The following is a 26,150-nucleotide window of genomic DNA, read 5'->3' as shown; positions in this document are numbered from 1 at the left end:
CTGAACAATGATACTACCTACATATACTCCCCTTCCTCTAGCTGATAGCATAGTAACTCCTGCTGGAGAGGTGAAACCAGTTCTGGGAGCTGAACATTCTTCTCTTATCTGGTAATGAGGATCACTACAATTATGCCACTGAGCTCGATAAAACGAATTGCACGGGCGAATGTAAGTTCTGTGTGATGCTTCATATTTAATTTGCATCTCTATAATATTTTCTTAACACCTGAATTGCACAACATTACAGTGACTTATTTGAGTGTGTTCCTGAATCATGTAGGTGAGCTCTTGATGGCAAAGCCAAGACTCGTGAAACCGACGTGGTAAAAACTAAGCTATCGGTGTAAAACTCTTCTCTGTTCTTGCAGAAACTCCACCTATTGCATGAAGGTGTCAATGTCCTTGACAGTGGCTGAGAATGAATCTGGGCTTTGCTACAACAGCCAGATCCGATATTTGGAAAAATCAGAAGTCATGAAAAGAAAGATAATCTCCTGCCCCGATATTGAGGATTATAAAACATCAAATCAAGAGCCGGAAGTAGTATGGTACAAGGTAACATGGCCATCTAAATAGCATTTTGTTGAATGTATACAATTACTTTCTTTGTTTTCAGTCTTGCATTCAATTATGAACGTTTTGTGTGTCAGGTAATGAATGGCTGCTCTGAAGGACCAACCAAAGCCTAATAGTTCTGATGCACAGGATTTATCTATATTGGTGCAAAATTATCCAGCCTGGCCACTGACTGACAGCAGCTCCATATCTGTGAAGGGTCTTCCCTACTTTAGGAACTTAAAAAACCCTGCTCTAACAACTGGAATACCAGCTCCAGATGTTCCACAGCCTCCCTCACCCACCTACCCCCACCCCAGTTTCTACACTGGAGGAACTCTGCCATTTCTGAATATTGCAGTCAACCCAACTGGAGGCAACACATTTAGATGGCATCAGCGCCACCATGTAGTGTGTCTGTGCGTGATGTGTATACATAATACGTGTTGAGAAGTGCTGAGTTTTGACTTGCCAGACACACAGGTGCCCTGGTGTGTCAGAAAATAACAATTAAAAAAAAAGTTGTCACTCTATTTTTATTTTTACAAGAATCTTGAATATTCCAATTCACACTGACAAACCATGTACTGTAACTCGTATAAAAGCCATGAAAGCTTCACACACACACACACCCCGGTTATATGGGCAGATATGTTTAGAGCTGTTTACACATGAAATATGCATATTGAGTAAAGTGTATGGGCATAAGTGTCTCATGTCCTAGCCATGTACCTGCTGAATACCAAAAGGCTGAAGAATGCATTATCATTGTGTAAAAAAACAACAAGGAGTCTGGTGGCACCTTAAAGACTAACCGATTTATTTGGGCATAAGTTTTCGTGGGTAAAAACCTCACTTCTTCGGATGCATAGAGTGAAGTGAGGTTTTTACCCACGAAAGCTTATGCCCAAATAAATCTGTTAGTCTTTAAGGTGCCACCGGACTCCTTGTTGTTTTTGTAGATACAGACTAACACGGCGACCCCCTGATACTTATCATTGTGTAAGTTCACATTGCAGAAATTATCTGACAGACTGAATCCTCAGCAGTCATGAAGCACAGTTACTCGTAAAACACTCCAGGAAAATGAATGCAAGAAAAGTGCAAACCAAAATCAGTGAGGAATTGTACTGGCCAGAAATGGGAACAGAACTTTCATTTCTTTTCTTTTCACATATGTACATGTCTTCTGTGTCCAACACATAGATTGTATAGCACCGGCTTTCGGTCTGACAGCTGACTGAGTTGTCACAATGATTAAATTGACCAGAACTGTTATTGTATTTTGAAGATAACAGTGCAGCTGCAAGACAATCAAAATGGACTTTTAGTCTGCTTTGCTAAGAAAAAGAGACATTACTGGAATAACCTACTCCATCCTCCTCCTTAGTCATACTTAATGATAAGTGTCATTTAATAAGTGCGCTAACAATTGCAGATTAGATGGCAGGATCTTCACTTCTTAGACCCCACATACATCATCTGTTACAGACCTAAAAACAGTCAGAAGGGTTCAGTCACTTGGGATTTCAACGTTAATGTGGTATTATGCATGATGTATGCAGGGCAGGTTTTAACCCATTTGTGGCAAAGGTTTTTGAAAAATATTCCAAAGAGAATTATGGTACTAGCTGTAATAGACATTCTCTTTTCTCACTCTAAAGAAAGGTTGAGGGCCAGATTCTAGAGAAAACTTGTGTCTCTGGTACATCCCTTTGATTTCAGAATATTTTTATTCCTATTTATTATTTGTACTGCAGCAGCACCTAGGAATTCCAGTCATGGACCAGGTGCCCGTTATGCTAAGCGTTGTACGTGCACATAACAAAAAAATAGCCCCTGCTCCAAAGAGCTTATAGAATTGAGCCCATAATCTCTACATACTCTGCAACTCCACTGAAGTCAATATAATTATAGTGACTTGTATCACCTGAGGGCCTGAGCCGAAGTTTCTGAAAAGGGTGTGTGATTTCAGAGTTAAAGATAGATTGAAAGGATCAAGCCAGCTAACATCAGTGACTGGGCTCAGTATGGATATATAGACACACACATACTATCAATCACCTTCTCACCTGCTTTAGATCCAGGTACGGCAAGGGCCACTGTGCTGAATACTTTGGCCATACCCATGCTACATCTGGACAGTGGACATTTTCCAAAATATGAAGATGAGAGTCAAATAAAGCAAGATGGTCCCCCAGGATTCTTCCCCTTCTTAAGGCTTAAGGAGAGCTAGACACAGCTCCCACCAGAAAAACCTGTGATCATGATGGAACCTTTCCGTGACTCTTGTCCCTTGAAAGTCGGGGAATTTGGGCTTGTGGCCCCTGGTCTACTGTGAGACAGCAGATCCAATGCTATAAGCCTGCCATGAGCAGATTTCTCATTGACTTCAGTAGGAGTTCTACATGTGGAGGGATTACAGAATTGGGTGCAGGGCCGGCTCCAGGCACCAGCTTGCCAAGCAGGTGCTTGGGGCGGCCACTCTGGAGAGGGGCGGCACGTCCAGCTATTCGGCGGACGGTTCCTCACTCCCGCTCGGAGCGAAGGACCTCCTGCCGAATTGCCGCCGCAGATCGCGATCGCGGCTTTTTTTTTTTTTTTTGCCGCTTGGGGCGGCAAAAACCCTGGAGCCGGCCCTGATTGGGTGCATTAATAGTAACAAGCTGCACAAAGCCTAATGCAATTTGAGCATTAGGAGAATTAAGCATGGCTATATTTCTACACCCAAAAACAATGAGGAGTCCGGTGGCACCTTAAAGACGACCAGATTTATTTGGGGGGAGGGATAGCTCAGTGGTTTGAGCATTGGCCTGCTAACCCAGGGTTGTGAGTTCAATCCTTGAGAGGGGCATTTAGGGACTTGGGGATTTAGTTGGGGATTGGTCCTGCTTTGAACAGGGGGTTGGACTAGATGACCTCCTCAGGTCCCTTCCAACCCTGATACTCTATGATACAGACTAACACAGCTACCCCTCTGATACTTTCTATACCCAAGCTCTCTAGGAAAAATACTAACAACGCTATTATTCTTAAACGTTTAAGTTTCATTTATAGCTGAAATTATATTAATGAAATGCCTGTTTTAAAGAATTATACTATTAATGTCAATGTGACTCTTTCTTTCCAAAGCACCATCAGGCCTAAATAACTGTTTTGACAACATGAATAAAGGATTTTTTTTAGATAAATGCAGGTGTCAATGATTGAATGAACAAGACTTAAGAATAGAATTACTCTCATGGGAAAAATAAACTGGAGGAGAAAAAAAGTTGTATCTAAAAAGAAGAGCCCTAACCCCTCTTTCCCTCCCCACCACCTCCTTGCTATGACTGTGTTGAAGGAATAGCTATGAAAACAATTAGAATGACAGGTGAAGGACAGGTAGTAGTTATACGAGTCTGCAAAAACAGAGTAGTTGAGGTACTGCCACTTAAAAATGTCAAGGAAGAAGAGAGAAGCACAATAATGAACAGCCGAGTTATTCAAGTGACTGTGAGCGCCAAAGACTCATGAGAAAAATGTGCAAATAAAGGGAAGAGTTAAAACTACCCCATCAAGACAAACACTAGTGAAAAACCAGAAAAAGAATGTGACCTGGTTAAATAAGAGATAATCGTACACTGGGGAACTGATTATTAAAGGGAGTTAACATCTCTCTGACAGGGAAATCTAGTTTAATTTCCTCTAGAATATGAAGACTACTTTTTATAGGGTTTGGGGGGGCTTTAAATACACATTTTTGTGATTCCTACTTTCTGCTCTTGTGTCAGTCGTGTACAGTGAGCCAATCCATATAAAATGAATCCAGGCAGAGTAAAAGCGAGAACTTTCCATTCAGAGTTAGAAATGCTGGGTAGCAGATGGAAGAAGTAATGTAAATTAGCTAAAATTTGGGGGGAGTTGTAAATCATTTTTAAACAGAAAATGTTTTGAAGTAAACAAGGAGATAAACAGTATTGAATAATTAATAAGTGAGTGTTACAAACCTCTCTGCTTGGTGCAATTCTGAATAGACAACCGTGATAGATACAAGCACTGTTTCCTCTACCTCATTAATCACTACAGTAGCAATGATGTGACCCTCTTTATTAGAAGTACATAATATGTGAAGCAACATCCTGCCAGAGAAAAGTGATTTGTTTTGTTTGGCCTGTTCGTGCTGGTATTTTTCAAAAAGAAAAAACAAAAATCTTACCATGGAAGCTATTATGAGACATGGGACTTTTACTGCTACGTTACAGAAGAGATGCAATGCAGTTACCTACTGAAACACACTTACTGGTGCATTCTGGGAATTTTAGTAGTTTTTAATCAGCGATGGATAGACCTGGATCATGTTCTTTAGACCAGGCTCATGTTCAGTCATCCCAGGGCAGAGGTCTGTTCAAATTTGGGGCACCTTTAAATGGGGCTAAAAATCTAACATAACTCAGAAAGGTATCTATGTAAAAATGGTACTTTCTTGCTCATCAGATCTGTTCTCTGCATGCAGATAGGGAGCTGGATTTAGTTCCTTTTCCTGCATTATCAACTATTAACTAAATTCCAGGAGCAGGGCTGAATTTCACTTTAATTCACACTTGTGCAACCCCACTGGAGACCACTGAGTTGCACTAGTGTCAACCAAGAATGTAATGGGGTTGCCCAAGTGTCACTAGGAGCAAAATTTGGATAGGACAATAGGACTGCACAGAATCTGTCCTGGTAAGGGTAGCATTTGATCCTCCATCTTTACTACTAATGATGCCTGAAAAGCAGAGGGTTTCAGAATCTAGTATGAGTTTGCAGGGCTGAAAGTTAGATAACCCACCTTTTTACTTGAATATTGATTCCATTTTATTTGGAAATCGGGACACACAAAGCATGGAACTTTCATGATTTCTCAAGGGGAAAAGAAACGCCACCAATGTCACTCTGTTCTTTGTTAACTGTATTCTATTATTACTGGCCATGTCAGAGCCAAACCATAACACACCTTGATTCAGATTTTAGCTCAGATCTGGGGCTGTGCTGTAACTGCTTTTTGCCACGCCACTGACACAAAGGGCCCTAAAGCTGGCATAGATGGCCATCAAAGTGCAGGGAGTTGGTCCATTGTCATGGAGCTGGTATAATGGCTCCTACTCAATCCCATCTCCCTCCAGTTGGTGTAAGGCTCATGACCCAGGAAGGGGCCCGGACTTTACTGTCTCCAAGCAATCCCCAGGTGGCATATTGGCTCCTTGGGTGCAGCAGTAGATGACACAAGTTAGAGTAGCCCTCAGGCTGCTCTAACTTACTCTGGCGGACTGGTTCAGGCCCAGAATTAGAGTAGACAAATGTGGCTTAAAGCCACATTTTCACACCTTCTTGAGTTGCTTTGTGTGCTCCCTGGCTACTGAACTGGGTGTTCAGGTTGAGTTGGCAACACTGGAATCGATTACTACCCGGATCGGCGGGTAGTAATCGATCTATCGGGGATCGATTTATCGTGTCTCATTTAGACGCGATAAATCAATCCCCGAACGCGCTTCCCGTCGACTCTGGAACTCCACCAGAGCGAGAGGCGGTAGCGGAGTCGACGGGGGAGCTGCAGCCGTTGATCCCGCGCCATGAGGACCCGAGGTAAATCGATCTAAGATACTTCGACTTCAGCTACGCTATTCACGTAGCTGAAGTTGCGTATCTTAGATCGATTCCCCCCCCCCCCCCCCCAGTGTAGACCAGCCCTGAGAGATGAACAAACATATCACCCTGATGCACCTCTTTAGAGCGGCACTTATCAGACTATATCCACACATTAGCACTGATTATTCCAAGGTATATTAAATGATCAACACCATTAAGTATTATCAAATTTAGCTGGCTAGAATGATACAATACTTCAGCCTGGAAGTGGATCAAGCACCAGATATTGCGATGCCTAGAATTTGCTGAATCACATACAGTACCAGACACTGATGTAAAGACTAAGGAACCACTACAAACCTTCCTACCAGGACAACAAATTAAAAATATTGACATATAGCCCAGTCCGGCCAAGTGACAGCTGGTGAGGGGTGAAGTCCATGGGACCTGTGGATCATCCACACCTCAAAGGAGGTGAGGTGAGAATTGCACCATCCAATTTCAGGCCATTGATTTTTATTAAAAAATAATGTAGTGCGTCAAGCACAGCATATTTAAACACTGTTTTAGTCCTCATTGTATCCTTCCAAATGTTTACAAAAATGACAGGTCTGACACATTACAATTCAAACAAAGCATTTGAAGCAACCTCTCTAGGTTCTTATCAGGCCCTCTTCACTGTCATATCTGGACACCTACTAATCATTAATGGATTTTATCCTCCCAACCCTCCTGTGAGGTAGGAGGTACGATCCCCATTTATCGCTGTGGTACTGAGGCAGGGGGTAGATTAAGTGACTTGCCCGGAGTCTCTCAGGAAACCTGGGGCTCAGCCAGGGATTGAACCCAGGTCTCATGAGTCCTACTCTGGCGTCCACTAGACCATCCTTCTACCTAATCAGGAACTGCCAGGAGTTTTCGTGCCACTGTAAATGCACCAGCCACCTGGATTTTTTTTCTTGGTTTTTTAGTACATCTACAGTGAGCCCTTGTGTGTTAAGATTCAGCCTGGAGCCAAATTTCATGGGACATATACACGAACAAGGATGTATAGTTAGGAAAATACTGATGTGTCTTTAACTAAAACAATGGTTTATGATGAAAAAAAGTGGAGATTTTGTTTTCTATTTGGCCCTAGGTAGATGATGTCGAAAACACTGCACGTGTAGTTCAGTGAGTGTTAATTACTGTAGCTTGTTAGATACATGTCTGTTAAATTTTAAACAAAAATGACTTCAGATAAACCCCGGTTTTTCAAGTTGTGAATATTCAAATCTCCATGCTGCCTGGAATTCGTATCTGATCCCGTATCCAATATCCATACTGAAACCTAAATTGATTTTTTTTTTTAAGAAACCTCAGTTTTGCAAAAGTATTTCCATTGAGATTTGTGTGAGGTAAGTGTTTACTTGTCCAGTCAGACTGGTGCTTTACCATATCAGCTGGTTAATTTAGGCAACTGATTTTTCTGTGCAGGAATGTAAGCCAAAAATGTGGAGAAGCGTCGTAATTCAGAAAGGAAATACTCTTTTAATTCAAGAAGTCCAGGAAGAAGATGGAGGAAATTATACTTGTGAACTAAAGTTTGAAGGCAAACTAATAAGAAGAACAACTCAGTTAAAGGTTACAGGTAAGAAACTTCTTGCATAACACGAGTTCTCAAATGAAGGGAAGATTCTTCTTCACACAGCACACAGTCAACCTGTGGAACTCCTTGCCTGAGGAGGTTGTGAAAGCTAGAACTATAACAGGGTTTAAAAGAGAACTAGATAAATTCATGGAGGTTAAGTCCATTAATGGCTATTAGCCAGGATGGGTAAGAAATGGTGTCCCTAGCCTCTGTTTGTCAGAGGGTGGAGATGGATGGTAGGAGAGAGATCACTTGATCGTTACCTGTTAAGTTCACTCCCTCTGGGGCATCTGGCATTGGCCACGGTCGGCAGACAGGATACTGGGCTGGATGGACCTTTGATCTGACCCAGTATGGCCATTCTTATGTTCTTATGGCTTCACACAGCAACTGAACTACAGGTAGAACCCAAGAGACCCCAAATGGGAAATTCAGATCAGGCCCCAGATGAAACATCCATAGGTTGCGTAAAGATAAAAAGGCACAAAAGGGCCAAAACTAAAACCTAGGTCCAGGCACCCCAAAACTTCGGAGGAGTTCAGGCCCAGATCTGGACTGCGTGGCTTGGGCCCTTCTCTAATGGTGAATAGGAGGAACGTTGGCTGCAATTGCAAATAAAAGAATTAGAAGTTAAGATGTTGCCCCAGAGAAAGAGAGAGAGTTAAAAGGGTCAGCATGAGTACCTGCTTTATGGTTCCAAGTACACAATTGTTCCATGCTTTTTATCTTCTGATCCGTTTCTGGTAATCAGATTCTCTGTTGTAGGTCTGGTCTTCAGTGAGGACTTCAGGACACCTATTCCGAGAATCAAATTAAAAAGCAATATTATAATAGAAAGCTTTCACTATGTAGTTTCCATGTATTGTGCCGTGCGTCTGTGTTCACAGGAGAGATTGTAAGGACAGGAATGAAAGAGTAGGACAGCATTATATACCCATTCATTCCTGAATCCTTTGCATTTCCCTTTTTAGATAATGTACCTGTCATCATTATTTTGCCATCAGCAAGCATCTGAAATCATTGTTTTCTTCCAGTTCTTCACACAATAACTTTTGAGCAACTGTTTAGAACTATCTAGAGCAGAGTCAGTCTCGGTATAAATAATGGCAAAATCAGTAGAATTGCACCTGCTTACACAAGGCTCCGTTTAGTCCATATGCTATTTCTAACATGCTTTCAAAATAACATTGTTCAAATTATGACTTTAAGAAGATACTATGATTTATACATATGAATTTCCCATTAGTTATCATTGCCCCTTATTTGAAATTAATCTTTTTCACTAGATGTCAAAATCATATACTATATGATTATTTGTAGTCTGCTTTTGCCCATGGACAGATCTCTGTACCATCATCAGTTTGACCAATCTGAACCAAAAGCTATCAAATGTAAACACATGACCTTTCTTGGAAGCAGTTGCTATACCAGGTAGCATGCTGGTCTTCAGTCAGAATACTAACTAAATGTGACTAATAAAGGTAAATGCATCTATATCAATTCCACATGGTGGATGTTCTTTACCTTACAGAATTGTCAGCTCTCTCCATCCCCTCTAGCATCTGCAAGACCTTGTTAGCTATTCATTATCTACGCATTATACAGTATGTGCAGTATTTTAGGTTTTAATTTATTTCCCCTTCACCTATTGTAATATTTGCTCTCATTATTTGTTTGGATAAAAGGATTTATGACCTGAAGTATTAAGAATTGTAAGTAAGGGACATGATACCATTCCTGTTTGCAGAAGGCTTGAGAAGCAAGGGATTGTTATCCTTGCAATTTGATGTGCAATTTGTATATTCTCCTCAATTTACAACAAGCAATCCATTATTCCTTAATAATCAGCATTGTGAACATAGCAGCAAAGCAAAAGTGATCTCAATTTATATGAATTTATAAATATATTTGGGCTTTACCTATAACTTCAAACCCTAATTTTAAGTGGGGTCGAGACCCAGATCTGAATGGGTTTTTGGCCTGGATCCATCTCTATAGAATATTATATTTGAAATGCACTGCCAAATTTGTATGAATGGCAACCTGTCTAGATGAATAATAGCAATGACTTCAACTGAGTACATGCAAAATCAGTGATGCCGGATACGTAATGGTTTGGTGCTGCAGAAAAACTCATTTTTTCTGTTTTCCGTTCATGATTTGATATGCAAATAGCTTTGAGGTATCGAGATGCGCACTGGTTTTATGTATCCGTTCATAGGAAAAATCTTTCAACAATATGACAGTGGTTTATTTGTCTGTGCCCATGACTGCTCTGCAAAGTGCCGATTCTACAGGCAGAGCAAACCAAAGCTTGAGAGTAGGTGCATGGTAGGCAATAATTGGAAGACGCTGAAGTGTGGCTATACGTGTTGTCCCAGGAGACTGAAGAAAAATATGTGTATTAGTATAGTGTCCGGCAAACATGCTTCTTCCTCTGTGACTAATTTGGGTATTGGTTAATTTGTATTGCGCCTCCCATGAAATATATTTTGGAGTGAATACAAAGATGAAATAGAAACCTGACTAATGATTAAGTGATGTGGCCACTAAAATTGATAACGGAGTTCAGATTTCCCTACTGTTTTTCACTGACGATAAAGGACAAGAGTCCATTTTGCAGGTAATTCTGTGAAGGCCATGCAGTAAATCTAAAATTTTCTTCAGCAAAACCAGGTACAATTCATCTAGAAAGGACAGTGCATTTGCTGCCTGCTGGACTGACGTTATATTAGTGGAATAGGACAGTCTGTCATGGATCTGGGCAATCTTATCTGCCAAGTTAATGGAAACCTCTTCACAGCAGCAAATAGTCAACTCTCCCTTTGAAAGGCCATTTGGCTCAGTCAGGCTGACGATCAGGCAGGTTCTCTGATCCTGATTTCATAGATGTTGTAGTGAAGGACAAGAATAACCTCCAGTAAATCCTTGGTATACAAATGGAAGAAATTTGCCTCAGTCAGACCAAGAACATGTCTTTTGCCACCAGTTCTCTAGCCTGCTTTCCTACCACTTCACCTGTTCTGAAGGCCATCTGTAATCAACAGTGACTTGTAAGAGACAGGCATTTAGGAAACAGGTTGCTGCTGGCTGTAGTAGTCCACCCACTGGTTGATGCAGTGGGCAGCATTATCTCACTTCCTGGAAGTGAATTCTGGAATCCAGTTGAGTTTCCATCAAAATAGATTTACTATGCTATGAGGGGCAAGGGCAGAACCTGAGCTCAGACTGACAGACCTGCTGCTGCATGTAAATTACAGTTAGTAAATACGGCTGAAGGCTAACTAGAAAAGCAATAGCTGTTAGAAGCAAAGCCATAATAGAATTTTCACTGTTGGTGTATACTGCAGATGTGGAGAAAGAAATCTTACCTACTGCTTTCAAATGCTTTTTCCTCTGCAGGGTATTTCTAATGCTGATTCTACTGCTGATGCTTTTCAACATGCCTAAACTGGCATTTTGAAATCACAAGCACACAGGCTTTTTTGACAATACAGATTCAGAACTGTAACACTCTGGTGGCCTTATCTGGAGGACATGGTGAACTGGAATTCTTTATTAGAGTAAAGGGTTAGCCTGACATTAAAATAGGCAACACCTGGGAGCTCTGTAGTGCTGTGCAGAGAGAAGAGATTTAACTTAGATTGTTATCCTTTACATCTGCTCATCTGCAATTTAAAGTGTTGTCTACTTTAGTGAATGTTGTAGTTATTTTAATTTATATCTTCCCTGTTTATAGCCATGGACATTTCTATGACAGGCCGGCAGTATGCAGAGCACAGACCGACCTTGGTGGTGAATTAGTGGTGGGTGTAGCAACCCCAGAAGGCAGTATGCCCTGGAGGCCATATTTGATGCAGTGATGCCCACCTTACTCTGGTTATTCAGAGTCAGTACTGAGAATGAGAACAAAAAACAGGTAGCCCTTACTGTGTATAGGTTAAGAGCTATGTGCCTAAAAGTTTAGAGGCATCCAGAAATTCAAAGAGGTTTGCTTTATGAAAATTTATTCAAACCTCTTTATTCCAAAAATTGCTCTTGTAATCTTCTGAGAACAGATATTGCTGAGATTTCTGATCCTCCCTTGTCTTGCTCTGCCCGGGAATAGCAAAAGAATATTGCACTATTTCATTCCCAGGTTGCTACACTTAACAAGCACATGGCTACAGTCTGTGTTAGCTGAGATGTCCAAATAATCTTCAGGAACAGCTCCCAGTAGAGGGTATTTTGAGAATACATCCTGGAAATGATCAAGGCATAGATAACTGTGACAAGTGAACGATAAACAGCTGCAGCTTACTGGCCAGAAGAAAATAGACAGAGGCATTTTGTGTCTCAGCTAACATCTGAGATGCTAACATCAGCAATGGAACCAAGAAGATCATCTGATTGTGGTCCATGGAGACCCAATGGTAGGGATACCTGTAGTTGTGGATGAGGGATCTTGTTGGGTTTTATCTTATCTGAACTGGATCATCCATGTTGAATAAAAATATCAGTTTTTTTCTTGGCGGCTGGTTGGCATCTTAGATTACAAGTTCTCGGGTTCTCTTGTCTTTACATGTGTTTATATTAGATCTGGGCACAACATGTGCTTTCCTTAGAGATGAATGGGAAACTGTTTCCCTGTCCCTCTAAAATGTTCAGGATTTCAACAATGTTTCCATTCTGCATCGGGACGAAACAGAAAGCTTTTTCTAAACTTTTTTGCAAAAAAGCAGAGAGAGATGCTGGCAGAGCAGAGACCTGGGTCTCTCACGTTCCAGTGATGAAGGTACTCACCTGGGCTGTTGGCTGTTTTGAGGTGGGCCTCTGTGATGACTGGGGTTTTTATGTTGGGATTGCTGTTCTGGAGTGCATTAGAGTGTAACAGCCTCTCTCTCCCCCCCCTCTCTCTCTTTGTCTCTGTCTCTGTCTCTCTGGTTTTGACCAGAAATTCTATCCTGGACCTGAGAAACCTTCCCAAGGAAAGTTTAGTTGAAACCAACCCTTTCTTGTGATAAGTTTCAACTTTGACGAATCACCATTTTCCAACAAAAAATTCCCGACCAGTTCTGCTTTGCATAGCACCTAGCACAATGGTCCTTGGTATAGAAACATAATACATTTGGCTCTTGGAGCTACTGTAATAAAAATATGAAATAACAATAGCGGTCATATGCAGATGTACTGCGAGCATCCAAAGTGGCAGAAACTGAGATCAGAGTAACTAAAAGCAGAGGAGGTACCAGGAAGGAAAGATCCTATATCATAGAAAAGTTAGACAAAATTAAAAGAGCCAGTAGCAATATTTTAATTTTATATGTGCACTAAGAAAGGATAATCAGGGTATAGAGGCTACTGCAGCAACAATATTTAAGATGTGATTGCATGAAGAACCACTGAGTAAGGGGGAAAAGTGAAAGAACCCCCCACTTACACCCACACATCCTGTCCCCCACTGCACTCCCTCAGCTCAGGGGAGCACAGGGAACTGTTCCTTCTTACTCCTGACCCTACCTACTCCTCTGGGCCCAGACTCAAGGTCTGGGTAGCTATCTATGAGTAGAAGGGGTGTTTTTACTCTCTGGTTACTTCCTTATGGATAGCTCTGGTCATAAACCAGTCATGCAAGATCACCTACTACAAGATATTGGTAAGAAAAAAGCTCTGGAGTGATGATGGACAGAAGCTTAAAGCCATCACTGCAATGTCTGGCTGCAGTGGAGAAAGCAAATGGAATCTCAGCTGTATTAATAGAAAAATAGAGCACAAATCAAAATAGGTCATAATGGCATTACAGAAAGGGCTTGTGAGACCATACCTGGAGCACTGCACACAATTTATGGAAGTCATCTTATGGAAAGGGTATTGACAAATTGGCAAAGTTCTAGGAGAGGGCAATTAGGATGATAAAACATGTCCGAGGTTTTTAGCTCTTTGCAGGACTATTGGGGGGGGGGGGGGGGAACGCCTACAACCTAGAATGCATTCCAAAAATATTTTTGACACTATGTACTTAGAAGGACTTAATATTGAGTTATGTTCCCTTGTTGTAAACACATAACTCCAATTAGCAGTACATAAATCTCTGCATTTCCGTGTGCATTGGTTTTAATAATAGTAATTTGTCAGCAAACCTCAGCTATTTCCATCATTAGTTCTCCTTAGTTTCATTATATTCTTCAGATGGAGCTGGACCAAATATTGCTAGCCTTATTCATGGAAGAAGTTCCACTGAATTCAATTTGGCCCAAGGTCTCTCTAGCATCATCTCTTACCATTTATAATGTGCTCACATAAAGTACCCTGAGAATATATGCAAGTCATATTTATGCATTCCTGCATTGTTTGTTGGTAGCTTTATCGTGGATGAAGAGGGGAATTAGTAAATGTCTTATATATAAACATTTCTGATCTCTGAAGTTTCTAAAACCTAAAGATCTTCCAAAAGCCCCCAAAGTTTAATTGGAGTATAAAATTAGAATTTGCCCATATAGTGTCAAATAAATGCACTAGAATTAATTGATAGATACCCAGTAATGTCAAAATTACATCTGGAATACAGATGGATCTATTAACATTCAAATACGTTATTCAAGTAATAAAAGCACTTTAACATAAACTATATTTGAAATAAAATTCAGCCAACCTGAACTTCTCTCTTTTTTTCCTGGATCCACTTCAGTCTCTGATTTTATAGCAATGTTTTGATGGCTTTAGGGTGAGCGATGTGCAATTTAAAAATATACCTGTTACACTTCCCTGTAGCTTCTCCACTTTTTCCATGTGTGCCTGCCAGCCTGCTGTGTTGGAAAACGATTCATGAGGTTATGTGTTTGGAATAAGGTTGAAAAAACAGGAGGTATATATTTTTGGTACTGTTAAAATAGGCACAGCCCTTGGTAAGTAATATATCATGCACCTCTTTGTAAGTAATATATCGTGTAGATGATATTGTAACATAGCAAAGGACATAGCATCTCTCGCAGTACCATTATCATGAGGAAAAGAATATCCACTTTTCCTGAAGGTCAGCAAGCACTTTTGTGTTTGGTGGTACCTGAATCTTCACTGAGATGCCTCTGACCTCTGTCTGCAACAGGCTCTTTCATGAACTATTATGTTAAGGGAGGAGATTTTGAGTTGTATAATGTACTCCCTGTACCAATACATGATTTATGAACTTGAATTGATGAATTATTTCCCCATTTGACAGCAGAAAGCAACCATTTAACTGCCGTTATAAGCTGCCAGTGATAAATTATAATGACATAAGAAATTACTGGGCAGGAAAAGACCACTTTGCCCAACAAACTTTTCCTCTGAGTTTATTTTAACCCCAGCTCTGTCTCTGTCTCCATCGGACTCTTTTTATCCCCCATTAAAATGCTCAGTTGTTTCCAAAAGCCATTTCTACAACAATATTTGCTTTGACCATCTTACATGACAAATTATTCCACATGATAACATGAATGAAATGATTCTGCCTGAATTCACTGTTCACTCATGGGTTTTTTTTGCTTAAACTTTTTTAAATCTCATTACATTTCTTAGTTTTTAAATGACACCTGCTGTTGTGTCAGAGGGTCACAGGATTTGACAAAGCAAATGCAGTTTACTGGGTATGATGCAGAAAAAAATGTGGGTAACATTCCTTCTGTTTAGCAATAATTGTTGTGTTGTACTGGTCTGGTCCCAAACCACCTCCGCAATTCTACTATATACCAGAGAACAGCCCTGTATCTTCTCCTCTTCTCTTGTCTCCCATTAGCCTGTTCTGATGCTGAGGACTCTGTGACATGGAAGCCCATTTGTAATTCCTTATTGTGTCTAAGCAGCTTTTGTCAGTAGGGCTGTCCCTAGCTATTCTGGGTCCTTAGGCAGCCCCCACCCCACGATGGGGGGGCAGGCCTCCATGGGGTAGGGGGTGGGGCTGGCTTGGAGGGCAAGGGGGAACCACCCCCGAGCACTCACTCGCAGCACAGTTGGGGCCGGGTCGCTGCACTTACCGCTGCCGGTGAGTGCAGGCCCGGCCCTGCTGCAGTCGTCAGCGGAGTGGGGGCGGGGCTAGGGGCGGAGCAGAGCGGGGGATTTGGGGAAGGGGTGGAGTGGGGGCGTGGTTGCACTGTTGTCATAATCTGTATCGACAAAGTAGCAGGTAAAATATCACTGGAAATCTAATAACTCACTGATCATTAATTTTCTTGTGTGAGGTATGTACAGGGGTTTTCTTGGGTATTCTTGGTTATTCCTGTGTGAGGTATGTACTGGGTATATTAAAAGTTATAGATATGTGCTGGAATTATGACTAAAATGTGTTTAAAGCAGGCATGTCATGGGGCCTTGGTAAACAGGTCTGCACTAGTCAAAGGAATGTGTATTTGTTTGTCTGATCAGCCCGGTCATCAGGCAGAGACAATTAAGGTCCATTTACATATTAGGTAAACAAAGTTATCAAGCTAATAAGCGGGGGAGGAGACAGATGGGCATCTACATCCCAGCAGGGAAGAGAAACTTTATCTGCGCTATGAAGACAGGGGATCTGAACTTTGAGAGATAAGCAATTTAATCAACTGATTTATAATACAGTTATATTGTATACAATATGTAACAAGTGAGATGTTTTAAGTAAGCCTGTGACACACTGTGATGAAGATCATCGTGAAATGTATGTATTAACACTATATAAGGAATTATGGATATTCATTGATATTATGCTTCATAGTCTTTGACCAAACAAAGGGAGAAACAGGTTTTACCCAGACAGCTCTGAACCTATCACTAATGAAATTATACAAGGTTGTGCCCAAAAACAGTGGAAGCCCAATTTACATTCAAATCAACAGGGAGATAGGAAGACCACAGGGAGGGAAGTATCCGAGGGGTAGCCGTGTTAGTCTGGATCTGTAAAAAGCAACAAAGAGTCCTGTGGCACCTTAAAGACTAACAGATGTATTGGAGCATAAGCTTTCGTGGGTGAATGCCCACTTCAAAAGCTTATGCTCCAATACATCTGTTAGTCTTTAAGGTGCCACAGGACTCTTCGTTGCTTTTTACAGGGAGGGAAGAACAGCATGAGGTCATCCTGCCTCTTGAAACAAGGTCATTGAACTTTGAGAGAGAGAAGCGGAGACAAAGGGCCATTTTGGCATCCATCACTTAGTGGGTCACAAAAGGCCAGAGCTCTCGCAAGCTTAGAAAGATGGGTCCTTTAAGCAAGGAGGGATTGAAGTCTCTGGGAACTGAATATAGGTGAGAAACCTGCATAGGCAAAGATCTTTCACCTAGGAGGACAAAGGAAGTCAGCACCTTGTGCTTCTGTGGAAGGTCCTGACTAAGGGAAATACAGCCAGGGCTGGGAAGAAGAATGACTGGTGAGAGAAACCATCTTGAACAAAACCCGAGAAAGGGAAAACGGTTAGTAGGCAGGAGAATTAGACCTAGCTGGATGAGCGGGCGTCTCAAAGGGGCGATTAAGAAAAAACAGAAAGCGTACAAAGAATGGAAGAGGGGAGAGATCAGCAAGGAAACCTACCTTATTGAGGTCAGAGCATGTAGGGATGCAGTGAGAAAGGCCAAAAGCCGTGTAGAGTTGGACCTCGCGAGGGGAATTAAATCCAATAGTAAGAGGTTTTATAGCCATATAAATAGGAAGAAAACAAAGAAAGAGGAAGTGGGACCGCTGAAGAATGTAGATGGAGTGGAGATTAAGGATAATCTAGGCATGGCACAATATCTAAATGAATATTTTGTGTCGGTCTTTAATAAGGCTAATGAAGGGCTTAGGAATAGAGGGAGCAGGACAGAGGGGAATAAAGGAGGGGCGATTGACATTACAGTATCAGAGGTGGAAGCCAAACTTGACCAGCTAAATGGGACTAAATCGGGCGGACCGGATGATCTTCATCCGAGAATATTGAAGGAACTGGCACGAGAAATTGCAAGCCCCTTAGCGATAATTTTTAATGAATCTGTAAACTCGGGGGTGGTACCGTCAAGGTTGCTAAGTAATTATGTCCTATTCTGCCAATGACAGATTGTCTGGATGATGTAATGCTTACAACTTGATCTGCTTCATGGGGAACTTTGGATGTGGCGTTTCTGTGTTCCGTTGGACTGGAAAATAGCTAATGTGGTTCCCCTATTTTCAGGGGAAAAGGTGTTCCACCAAAGCAACTGGTAACCTCTCTGGCTTATGCAGATTAAAAAAAACCCCAAAAACCAAATGAACAAACCAACCAACCTCTTCAGCAAAGCCTGAAGGAAGAAATATGCCAGACCAGTGATGGTGCTTTCCAAACAGACAAGGTTTTATCAGATCTCTTCATTTCCATACAGAGTAGAAGCACGGAGGAGACAAAAATTGTGCATCACTAGAGGGCAAGTCTGTCACATTGTGGGGTGCAATCCAGGCTAGTGAGGGGCTGTCTCACCACCGGCCCTGTAGCCCTGGGTGCCTGAAATGCCCTGCTGTTATGGCTCACAACCTGGACACCAGCAGCCAGCAGACAAGCATGCAGGTCACCCCTGAGTGTCTGTGCTGTATTCCTGGATCAGCAGCTCTGATTCCAGCCACCTGCCTATAGCACACCAGCCTCAGTTACTATTAGCTTGATGGTCCCAACACACTGGCAGTCCTGAATTTTCCCCAAACCATCTGCTCTGAAGTGTCCAGCCCTTTTCTGGACTGCCCAGAGACATTATAAGCTTGGTTTGCACCTTTAAAGAGACAAAAAGCACATTACCACTTATTATCTTAACTGGAGTAAATACACCTTTCCCTGCAGACACTGAGTTTGTTTATAGTAAAATAAAACACATGTATTAACAACAGGACATAGGTTAAGTGATGCCAAGTAAAAGAAATAAAAGTAGAAATGGCTGCAAGCAAATAAAGTGAAAGCACACCTGTTCTTAAAAACCTCCAATGACGGAGATACCACAACCTGCCTAGGCAATTTGTTCCAGTGCTTAACTACCCTGACAGGAAGTTTTTCCCTAATGTCTAACCTAACCCTTCCTTGCTGCAATATAAGCCCATTGCTTCTTGTCCTATCCTCTGAGGTTAAGAACAACAATTTTCCACCCTCCAGCTTGTAGCTATTTTTTATGTACTTGAAAACTTTTATCATGTTCCCCCCACCTGTCTTCTCTTCTCCAGGCTAAACAAAACCACTTTTTTCTATCTTTCCTCATAGGTCATGTTTTCTAGACCTTTAATTATTTTTGTTGCTCTCCTCTGGACTTTCTCCAATTTGTCCACATCTTTCCTGAAATGTGGTGCCCAGAACTGGACACAATAGTCCAGCTGAGGCCTAATCACGGTGGAGTAGAGCGGAAGAATTAGTTCTCGTGTCTTGCTTACAACACTCCAGCTGATACATCTCATAATGATGTTAGCTTTTTTTGCAACAGTGGGGTTACACTGTTGACTCATATTTAACTTGTAATCTGCTATAACCCCCAGACCTCTTTCTGTAGTACTCCTTTCTAGACAGTCATTTCCCATTTTGTGTGTGTGCAACTCATTGTACTTTTTGCATTTGTCTTTATTGAATTTCACCCTATTTACTTCATACTATTTCTCCAGTTTGTCCAGATTATTTTAAATGTTAATCCTAGCCTTCAAAGCATTTTCAAAGTCTCCCAGCTTGGTATCATTTGCAAACTTTATAAGTGTACTCTCTATCATTCATGAAAATATTGAACAGAACCAGACCCAGGACAGATCCCTGCAGGACCCCACTTGATATGCCCTTCCAGCTTGATTGTGAACCACTGATAACTACTCTGGGAACGGTTTTCCAACCAACTGTGCACCCACCTTATAGTAACTCCATCTAGGTTGTATTTCCCTAGTTTGTTTATGAGAAGGTCATGCAAGACTGTATCAAAAGCCTTACAAAAGTCAAGATATATCACATCTACTGCTTCCCCCCATCCACAAGGCTTGTTACCCTGTCAATGAAAGCTGTTAGGTTGGTTTGACATGATTTGTTCTTGACAAATCCATGTTGGCTGTTACTTACCATCTTACTATCTTCTAGGTATTTGCAAGTTGATTGTTCCACTATCTTTCCGGGTACTGAGGTTAAGCTGACTGGTCTATAATTCCCTGGGTTGTTATTATTCCACTATATTTGCCTTCTTCCAATCCTCTGAAATCTCTCCCATCTTCCATGAGTTTTCAGAGATAATTGATAATGGCTCAGATATCTCCTCAGTCAGCTCCTTGAGTATTCTAGGATGCATTTCATCAAGCCCTGGTGACTTGAAGACATCTAACTTGTCTAAGTAATTTTTATCTTGTTCTTTCCGTTTTTTAGCTTCAGATCCTACCTCATTTTCACTAGCATTCACTATGTTAGACGTCCAGTCGCTACTAACCTTTTTGGTGAAAACTGAAACAAAAAAGTCGTTTAGCACTTCTGCCATTTCTACAATTCTGTTATTGTCTCCCCCCCCCCCCACTGAGTAATGGGCTGACCCTGTTCTTGGTTTTCCCCTTGCTTCTAATATATATTATTTTAAATTTCTATTATGTTTCAACATTATTAAAATATTTCAATTGTTTTAATAGAAAAAATTCAGAATTTTTGTTTCACAGAAAACTTTGACATTTCAGCTTTTTGTGCTGATTCAGAACAAAAGCCTATTTTGAGATGTCAGATTTTCCCATGGGAACAAAAATTCCAGTTTTCGACCAGCTCTAATAATTTCACCTAATTCCTGTGAGCTGGTAGGTGCCCTGCGTTGTTTTCCTTCTGTGATCTTTGCCAGTGAGAACTGCTGGGATCTGCACATTAATTTAATCTTATTTCAAGCATGAGTTAGGCTGTTTGTTGTCATGGTTAAGGCAGAAAATATTTCAAAAAAACCTTAAAGCTACTAGTAAATTTTCCTGATAAGACAGATCGCAAAGCATTTTAAGGTAAGAACTCTGTGAAGGGATGAGACGGGCTTGCATTGTCCTTCCCGATTTTGAGTGTTACATATTTGCACTGTAAGTGCTGAAGGGAATGGGAAGAATTCTCTGCATGTGGAGTTTATTCCTCATCCTTGGAAACAGCTGCTAGCCCATCCCTTCCAGGGATAACTTTTTATTTCTGTGTCTCCTTTTAAAGAATACTTTTCTCCTTTAGGAATGTATCTGAATATATCCAATCATACGTGGTATCAAAAATGCCCCCAGGCAAGGATACCCCAGAACACCCTTTTCCCTTCCCTTTGAACAGCTTTCACCCTTCTCCCCTGCCTTGGAAAATTTTCAATTCATGCTCCGCATTTGACATTCACTCTTAACGTGTGGAATGGAATGCATGTCCTCGATCTCATCCCATGTGAGTGCTTCATCTGTTTTACTTTCTGGGCAAGGAATGTACTATTTACAACCAGAGGCTTAAGTTCCACCCTCACTAACTTCACTGGGAGCTGCAGTGAGAACAGGTTGGCACTTTCCACTTTATAGCCCAATTTTGTACCTAACAAGGTATTTTTCTCCCCAGGCCCTAACTCCCTCTTTCATTGATAATATGGACTGCAAAGCTATCGTCCAAAATCTTTTTTGACCAAGTATATAATGGTCACGTGCACCCCATTTGCCTTGGCTATCCTGAGGCCAAATCCTGTGTCCTTACTTAGGCAAAACTGCCAAGGATTTCAATCAGATTTCCCATGATTTCAATGGCAGTTTTGCTTCTGCAAAGATCCAGGAGTTGATCGCTAATATGTTCATATCACTACTATCTTCAAAAATTCAGACGTATCTATTAAGCAAACCCTAGTGCTTATAAATCCAAGTTGGCTAGCTCCAATCAGAGTAAACATTTCAAGATCTTTATTAAATCTCACTAGGCAGATTGAACTGATATTAAGCTACTAAAAGTTCTACAATTATTTACATTGCCTCTTCTTGAATGCATGGTCTGTCTCTCTCTCTCTTTCTCTTTCCCTCTCTCTGTGGCATGGTTCAGTTCACCACACTATAGTGTAATATTACTGCAGTGTTTCAGGCCACTATTGCGGAATAACATGCTGGGTTTTCTTTGTGATAATGGCTGTTTACCAATTTCCAGGCCTAGAAAACTGATCTGTTAGAACCTATGACTGTTGCGGGCGGGGGGAAGAAAGAGAGAGGAGCAATGAGACTTTCTAGTGACCCCAATCGTAACAAATGTCTCAAACGGAAACTTTTTTTTAAATCAAAAGGGAACTAAAGCTATAATGGGATCAGATGAATGAGCAAAATCTTGTAACAACTCCATACTTCCAGGAAGAATCCTACAAGCTACACTTGGGAGCAGAGAAATTCTTTCTTCTTATTCCTTTTTAGCATGAATAACTGAAATATGTAACATGTATTTTTGTATATGGAGTCACTCTACCTTGCTACTACAGTTGTATACTTCCATGACAAGACCGTATCACTTCTCTGAGTCTGTAATCTCCCTAAGTGGTCATGGAAACAGCTGATCAGTAAATATGAGGGGCAGAGAAGAACCTACCCAAATTAGGTTTTTGCTGAGAGCCTCAAACCTAAAAGGGCCTTTACTGAGTGCAGATATTGTTCTATGCATTTCCTGTGCTACATTTTCATGTAAATGATGCATTACATTTTACAGCAGTTTGATTTTCTAAAGGAAATCTTCCTCTTTATGACAATAAACAGAGCCAGAAGTAGGTCGAGTGCTGACACATATGGCACTAAAGGACCATGGAATGAATTCCACAGCTGTGTTCTCAAGCCGTAATAGAAATGACAGCCTATTTAGAGCAACATATAGGAAGTGCCAAAAATTAGAGCTTTCCTGGGACACATTTAAGTTGATTGAATTAATACTTGTTGAGGTTTTCTTTGTAAATTATTTTTTTAATATTCATTTTCCATTTCTTACAACAAGTGTTTCTGAATTTTAGCCAGAAGCCCTAGCCATGAACGTCAACTTCTCTAACCAAGTATCAAAAGGGGACAGCTGGACTCTTCACAACCAGCCAATAAATCTCACCTTAATTATTTTAGGCATCATGCCTCAACCAAGTCTAGTATAAACCCAGCATGGGGAAGGCAATTCCATAATCCTGCTCTCTTTCCCAGAGACCCAGGGCTGCTTCGAGGGGTGCTCCTGATTTTAAAAGCTCCCCGCATCTATTCTGGGCACAGAGACGGTACCATGTTTAGAGCTGGGTGTGAAACCAGGACAGTTTTCCTGTCCCATGGATATTTTCAAGAGTTCCAAAATTTTTACCATCCCGAATCAGAATGAAAAGTCAAAGTCTTGAAAGGTTTCATGATCTGAAAAACTGGGGGGGGGGGAAAGGTTTGGTTCTCATCAGTCTAAATGTTTTTTGTTTCCGTTTCTACCTTTTTTTCTTTAACCTTTTTTCACTTCTATCTTAAATTTCAAAACAAAACGCTGAAAATGTTAAAAATAAATATTTTGATTATTTCAAAACTTTGTTCATGTTCACCATTTTGTGAAAAGTTTGTTTCAATGAATCAATATTTTTGATGAAAAATTTTAATTGAAAAAATTCCAGACCATGTTTAGCCATGTGACTGTTTGTGGCCAATCACAGCTAATTAAAGCCACAATCATGCATTGAAAACCATGTGGGAGAAATCAGTATGTCTCCATGTACTTTTCAGTGTAGGATCAGGGCTTGACAAGTGTCAATTTTGAATATCATATATCAAATACAGCCCAGATTCAACAGTTCACAATCAACCCACGGGGGGGGGGGGGGAGGGGGGGAATCACCAATTTTTTTAAGTTACTGACTCATTTTGACTTGTATGTAAATTGGTAGAAAATTCCTATTCAGCTACACTGGGGAACCATTTTTCTATCTCTGGTTAAAATACAGGAGTCGTGAAGGCATTGTAATGTACCAGTTACCGCAAACAAATACAGCTATGCAGATCAATGTGCAGTTGCTTTATTTAAATAGGTGTGAAGTTCTGAGACAATTGCACAGGTATAATTATCTCTGTACAAACTCAAGTTCTATTTCAGCAGTGCCAATACTGATTTTATAGCTTTTGTGTCTATAGCACTTCATAAAGCACTCCCCAAAACTGCAGTTCTTGCTACGTCTCAGATACAATATGTGCTCCAGAAAAATTTATTTGGATTTGGCCCAATTTCGAGGAAGGAGCAACTTACAATACCCTCTTTCAGAAGTCTCAATTTTTACATTGTGCAAGAAACATACCTAAACCTGCTGTGTATGAGTGTGACAGCTGCAAAAAGCTGACAGGAAAGTACAAACCAGGTGACAATTTACCTGAAGCTACTGACACTGCCAGTCACATTATCTATCTTTAATATCTCCTTTTTAAATGAATCCCAGCCAGGTCCTCAGCTGGTGTAAATGAGCATAGCTGTATTGACTTCAATAAAGCGGCACTGATACGTACCAGCTGAGGATCTGGCCCTGTATCAAGCCCATCAAAGTTTACTCAAAGTGACACCACTACAGATTAATCCATAAGGAAAAGAGCTCTTTTTAATTTCCGTCTCCAAAAGTGATACAAATTGGTGGCTGTACCATTGACCAAGGTTCATCTACTCAAGTGAAAAATTAGTTTGGAAGACAAACTTGTGCCATATTTCCTATAAAAGTACTGTAAAGATGCAAGCTTCACAGACTATGAGAAATGTAGCAATATGCTGCAGTCTATGAATTATATATTGTGTCAGCACTCCTGGCGCTTTACTTTACAGCAAACTGCCTTCCTATCTTACGAACATGCAAAGTAGTTAGAATGGCAAATAACTTCACTTTTTATTGACCTACAATGGCCCCTAGTTCTCTAGCATCTTCTCAAGCATCAACTAGGGTGGTGTTGTTTTTTTCCATCCAGTCTTAAATCAGATGGTTGCAGTTCGTAGCATTTTGCTGTTGTCGGCATCAAAAAATTAGACAGCCAGGGCTTCCACACTTGTTTTCAGCTCCTCATTTATCCAGTGATCGGTCATTGTTGCACAGCGACTGTACCTCGTTGAATCACTTACGGTCTGGTGCAAATGTCTGCCATGAGCTCCTCCTTTTATTGAGAAATGCCTTTTATTTTGGAACCTGCTCAGCTGCAACTACATTCTCGGAGTATACTGTGCTTTCAGTAATGCAGGTGGGTTAGTAAATGACTGGTGGTTTAAAGGCTTTGTTACCCACGAAGGTGAGGTAAAGGATGACCATTGAAATAAACCAGGGCACTGTCAATGCTTAGACTGAAGGCTGCCTTAATTTAAAAAAAGATAGGATGCTCATCCTTATTAAAATATATATATTTTAAACTATTTATATATCACTATTAAATAGTGATATAGTGGGAGGAGGGATAGCTCAGTGGTTTGAGCATTGGCCTGCTAAACCCAGGGTTGTGAGTTCAATCCTTGAGGGGTCACTTAGGGATCTGGGGCAAAAATCAGTACTTGGTCCTGCTAGTGAAGGCAGGGGACTGGACTCGATGACCTTTCAAGGTCCCTTCCAGTTCTAGGAGATAGGATATCTCCATTAATTTGAACAGTTGCTATGTTTGACCTCAGAAGTGGGTGCATTTGCAGTCCTTCAGGATGAGTATCACTGTGTGAAAATATATATATACACACATACTCATCCTGAAGGACTGCAAAGGGCTTTGCAAATCATGAACTAGATAGGTAGGATATACCAGTGACCTATGGATCACTTCCCCTGTCACTGAAATGCACCCACTTCTGGGGTCAAACACAGCAACTGTTTAAGTATTAGTCTTCATTTCCTTTCCTATCCGATCCTACCCATTTATAATGGCAGGGAAGATTTGAATAGCTGGACTGTAATTACTTTCAGTTAGAATTTGTCTGGGGTACCAGGATGATGGTTTCATACCACGGTGCTGAAAACTCCTAAGCCTGGTCTACATTAGCACTGCACTGCTGCTGGACAATGGGTATGAAGTATTGTAGTGTCGAGGGAAGGGAAAGGCGCCCTCTGTTGAACTGTCAGCGCCATTTATTGCAGCACATAGGTGATCCTCAGAAGTTTCCTATCCAGTACCTTCTTGGCCTGACCCTGCTTAGCTTAAATGAGATCCGACAAGCTCACAGCACATGATGGTATTGCTGCAGGCAGTAATGTTATTGTTATGATGTTTACCACATTACCAAAGCTAATAACTTACAGAGGTTTGCTCTGTCCCTTGCAATTTTAAAGCTGAAAGGACATATGTAAGACATGTTTTGTGTTTTATCGTCTTGAGTATTGTCTTTCCCCATTAATACCATGTAATACCGCTCTGAATACTATGTATTCTTAATTTAGTTTTACAACAAATTGAACTAGTCTTTATCTTTTACAATATTGATCAACTGCTTATAAAATAACA

The 26,150-nt window shown here is 40.9% G+C and overlaps 1 protein-coding gene across 1 annotated transcript in view; it reads left to right on the top strand.

Annotated features, from left to right (window-relative positions):
• IL1RAPL2 (interleukin 1 receptor accessory protein like 2) overlaps nt 1-26,150 on the top strand; it is a 524,968-nt gene that overhangs the window by 280,403 nt on the left and 218,415 nt on the right. Inside the window, exons 3-4 of the mRNA XM_065411176.1 lie at nt 372-558; nt 7,645-7,798. Coding sequence (XP_065267248.1) covers nt 372-558; nt 7,645-7,798 — 341 coding nt within the window. The remainder of the gene's footprint in view (nt 1-371; nt 559-7,644; nt 7,799-26,150) is intronic.

This window comes from Emys orbicularis, chromosome 9, assembly GCF_028017835.1.
Source record: "Emys orbicularis isolate rEmyOrb1 chromosome 9, rEmyOrb1.hap1, whole genome shotgun sequence".
Taxonomy (NCBI): Eukaryota; Metazoa; Chordata; order Testudines; family Emydidae; genus Emys; species Emys orbicularis.
This window is presented reverse-complemented; position numbering and strand designations above follow the sequence as displayed.